The sequence below is a fragment of the Triticum aestivum genome, chromosome 7D, assembly GCF_018294505.1.
Source record: "Triticum aestivum cultivar Chinese Spring chromosome 7D, IWGSC CS RefSeq v2.1, whole genome shotgun sequence".
NCBI lineage: Eukaryota > Viridiplantae > Streptophyta > Magnoliopsida > Poales > Poaceae > Triticum > Triticum aestivum.
In genome coordinates this window covers 595,449,251-595,453,739 of record NC_057814.1, presented here as the reverse complement: position 1 = coordinate 595,453,739, position 4,489 = coordinate 595,449,251, and the positions used below count along the sequence as shown (strand labels likewise).

General features: G+C 45.0%; 1 protein-coding gene across 1 annotated transcript; it reads left to right on the top strand.

Annotated features, from left to right (window-relative positions):
* Positions 1-1,797: 1,797 nt before the first annotated feature.
* Positions 1,798-4,198, top strand: LOC123168768 (probable small nuclear ribonucleoprotein F). The gene is made up of 5 exons (XM_044586636.1): positions 1,798-1,962; positions 3,143-3,230; positions 3,356-3,393; positions 3,504-3,568; positions 3,855-4,198. Exons 1-5 carry the CDS (start codon positions 1,957-1,959, stop codon positions 3,919-3,921), a joined length of 264 nt encoding a protein of 87 aa, XP_044442571.1. The 5' UTR covers positions 1,798-1,956; the 3' UTR covers positions 3,922-4,198.
* Positions 4,199-4,489: the final 291 nt, after the last annotated feature.

Genomic DNA, 4,489 nt, shown 5'->3' with positions numbered 1-4,489 from the left:
ACACACACCACGCCGGCCTCCTCCTCCACCCCGCCGCCAGTCGGGCCCTCCTCCTTCCCCTACCACGCCGGCGGCCGGGCCCGCCTCCTCCACCTACCACGCCGGCGGCCGGGCCCGCCTCCTCCACCTACCACGCCGGCGGCTGGGCCTGCCTCCTTCTTCCTCCTACCACCGGCCAGGCTCTCCGTCCTCCTACCAAGCCCTAACCCTGCACACACCTAAATCCTAAACCCTATACCAAGCGCACTCCTCTACTTCCACTGCTACTTGGTGATGACTCCGTTGAGGCCAGTTTCTATAAACTGGTCGAATTCCCCGCAGCCGAGCAGTATGGGACTAAACGAACTTCAGTTGTAGTTCAGTTGCCCTTACCCGAGTGCCCGCCGCCCGCCGGTGCCTCCCCTCTCACGCCGCCCACGCGTCGCCGGCTTGCGGAGAACGGCAATTTCGCCGTTCGGCCGGTGATGTGCGCGTCGCCTCCGCCTCCGCCTCCGCCGCGTGCTGCCGCCGCGATGCACGGGCGCTCCGGCAGCTAGGGTTTTGACCGCGGTCGAGCGGATTTGGTCGGAGAAGCCAGTAGCCCTGCTGATGCGCAACGATTTGGGTCTTGTTGCTTCCTAGGGTGCGTATTGGGCCTTTGGTGTTTGGGTATTCGGCCACAAGCTGTAGCCGGACCCGTGCAGCTGGCCCAAATCCCTACATCGCAGATTTTGTTTTTTTTTGACTAAATTAGTCGCTGCCTCAAAAAAAAAAACAACTAAATTAGTCGCCATTCACGTTGTTAAATCTTTGACGATCAGCCAGCAGAATTATCAGAAAATTCATGTGGGCGTGTACATGTATCATGTATGTTGCACGTCCGCCTAAAAAAAGATATGTTGCACGTACATGAGCTACCTTTTTTTAGTCGGAACGTATGGTTGAGTTGTTGCGTTTGCACAATGTTAGTAATCACATTTCCTCTAGAACATGTACCGGCAAAATACACACATTATCATTTTCTAAAGGATAACATTATGTCATGCCTCGTCATCTTTGCTAGGAGATTGTTTAGAGATGGTCAAGGTATTTTATTGTTAAATTGTACCTCCAAGCTAAGTAATGGTGAGAAAATGGTGCAAACGAAGGCTTGCAAACAATTTTTTTTTTGGGAAATTGAAACAATCTACATACCCATAGACCAGAGATAAATGGGTGTATTTGAGAATGGAATTTTATTCCACGAATGAAGGACAACGGCCACGATGACTTCATTGATTCAGATGCGAAGACTGGATCCATTCAAGTAGGTCGTGGCTTAAGATTTTTTGTAAGCTCACTCATTGTTCTCATGTTTGGGTAAAATACATTAATATTTTCATAAATGAATGCCCGTTCGAGATATAATTAAATTTTATTTACATAAAATATTTCTATAATTTTGAACATTGTTTTTTTTAACGTGGACATTTTTCCTTGAAACACATGAATATTTATTTCCAGATACTAGATTATTTAAATATTCATGAACATTTTCTGTGTGGAATGAAAAATTAATTTGATACACGTTAATTTTTAAAATACGAGAATATCATCATTATTAAACTAATTATATATAATTAGTGAAATAAATACTCCCTCCATGCCAAAATATAAGACAATATTGCAGTTCAATTTGAACTAATTGAACTGCAAAAACGTCTTATATTCCGTACGTGCGAAAAGCTTCAGACGATGCCGGCCCGTGTACCAAGAGCCTCCAAGATGCCGGCCCGTTAGTTACCTAGTTCTGGGTTTGTAACCGACGTACGGGACCGGCCCAGCCCATCAATAAACCGCTAATCCCCTTTCCCATAGAACCCTAGCCTCGCTTGCGCTCCAACCCCCCACGGCAGCCTCTCCTCCTCCTCCTCGCCGTCGCCGTCGCCTTCGTCTCCGCCTCCAACCGACGGCCTCGCCACCAGCTCGTCTCCTCCAATGGCGGTATGATTTCGCGCTCTCAGTACCTTGTCGCCCCCATGGCCCACCTCTCCGCGCGCTGCGAGTTACCAGATAGATAGGCGGAGAACCCTAGGCTCCCGCGGTCGCGGCGCGGCGACCTGCGGCGGACTGTTGGCTAGTATTGGTTGTGTGAGGGGTCCAGTAGGTAGGGCGTCGATTCCTGCGAGCCACTGGAAGAGCGCGCGACGGGAGATCGAATTCGAACCGGGGTTCTCTCCCGCCCGAGGTCACAGCTAGTAACCCCTTCCGATCTGCTGTTATTCTGGTCTGAGTCAGCGATGCTGCATGGTGCGGTGGCTGCAAACGTGGCCTGAGCATTCTGCAGTGGAGATTGTGGATTATTATCAAAAGTTTGGGCGTTTTTGTTAGGTTTTAGCGAATCATTGCTGGGTCTTCGGCTAGATGAGTCGGAATTTTGGGTCTAGAAGGTAGCGACATCGTCAAGAGCAGTGAAATTGTTGCCAATCTTTTGTAATCTTTCTCCTGCAATGCTTCCACGGATTGGATTTGTCGTATCACTAGTTGCAAAATTCTGTATCTGCTACTCCAAAGCACTGCAATTAGGTTGGGGTAGTGCTATTACTAATCCTAAATGTAAAATGCTACGCTAAACTGTTCTTTTGGTTACAGCAAGAATTGTATGTGTCTGATACTTCTGTGCTGAATTCAGCCTTTGGCATGAGTATTGTCATGTTGGTATAAGCCTGGTGTTGTCTTAACTATAGCTGCAACTTGTGTTTGCTGATTCAGAACTAGTTTTCATGAGTAAATATGAATCGAGGATTATTTTCCCGGGGGATTGCTGAGTTGCTGTATTTGAATTGGTCTGAATCGTTGATTTGTTTTTTATGAACCTTCCTTGTTAAGGTTACTACTTACTGTTACTTGCTTCCTTGATTTGCATTGTGCTGATTTAATGCAGTACCCGCAAGAACATCCTTGCAGGGAATTCTCTTTGGTTTGGCTTCTGTGAGTTGTAGGGTTTACATGCCTGTAGTAAGATATTGTTGCAATTTCCATGTGTAGCAGCAAAATTGCCCTAACTGTATTGGACATCTTTTTACATATCTTCGTAAAAAATGATCCTATATGTGCTGTACTGCATTACTTTTTTCCTTTGATATAATTTGTTAATTACCCATGTTTCTTTACTCTGCTGCAGACTGTGCCAGTTAACCCCAAGCCGTTCTTACTAAACTTAACAGGGAAGACGGTCATCGTCAAGCTGAAATGGGGCATGGAGTATAAAGGTACTTTAATGGTGTTTCGTCACTTGTTAGTTACAATCATTATTATTAGTTTCCTTTACAGATGTCTCTCGTTCTTGTACATGCCTCAGTTGTGCTAATGCATAAATTGTTCCTTTTGTACCCAGGATATCTTGTTTCAGTGGACTCCTACATGAATCTGCAGGTAAAGTTCACATTGTCTGTGGCTACCTATTTTACATGATGGAGGACACTCCCAGTGTTTTGTCAATTTCACCACACTATTTTGTTACTCACACTTCAAACAAATTGCAGCTAAGTGGTACTGAGGAATACATTGATGGGCAATGCTCTGGGAATTTGGGAGACATACTGATAAGGTGATTCATTCATCAATCTTTGACCACAGCTATTGTGTATCAGTGGTATATATATATATATTTGAAATTGCACATTAAAACTCCCATTGTCTCATTTTCTGAAGTCTGTATCTTATATTTGATGAAAGATGTAAACTGGTAGCACTCCTATAGCTCGACAAGTCAGCATATTACTGTAGATGTGGCAGTGTCATATGGTTGCTGATTAGCTTTTAGTCTTATACATCACATATGCGAGTTAATGGCCGGATGCCATAACTACTCTGTTTTGCTGTTCGTTATGCAGATGCAACAATGTGATGTACCTCCGAGGTGTTCCAGAGGAGGACACGGACATTCCAGATGCGGCCTGAAGAGCACATGGACTGTTCCTGGTTGATGCTTGCTGTTCAATGCTGAAAAAGAACTTCCAAGTTCGTCTCCATTTGCGCCTACTTGACTGTATTACGTACAGGCGTTGAACTGATGTTAACTCTAGTTCTGCATCCTGAATGAATGAATGATTAACTTGCATGTTTGAAACGGCTGATTGCTTATTGCTGGTAGGTCCTGATCCTGCCGTTCGATATGTATGATTTGATGTCTGAATTGCAGTGATCGTATGTGTGCAATTTGAACTGTATTTGCTGAGTTCCTGAGCATGGATTCAAGTCACACACCCAGCATGAGGGGATATTTCTGCTCAATTTATGTCTTTTTCTACTAGATGTTCATGTTGAGTGCCAAATTCCACAAGAGCTCTGTGTGCTGTACACTTGCACGGTTCATAGGTTGATGCATGCTGTTTACTGCTAAAGAACAACTTGGCCGTTTGTCTCTGTCTGTGCTTGGTGACTATTACAGTCCAGAGGTCGAGTTCATGTTAACTCTAGCGGCATATCACCGTGTCCTGAATGAATGATGATCAACTTGGATGTTTTA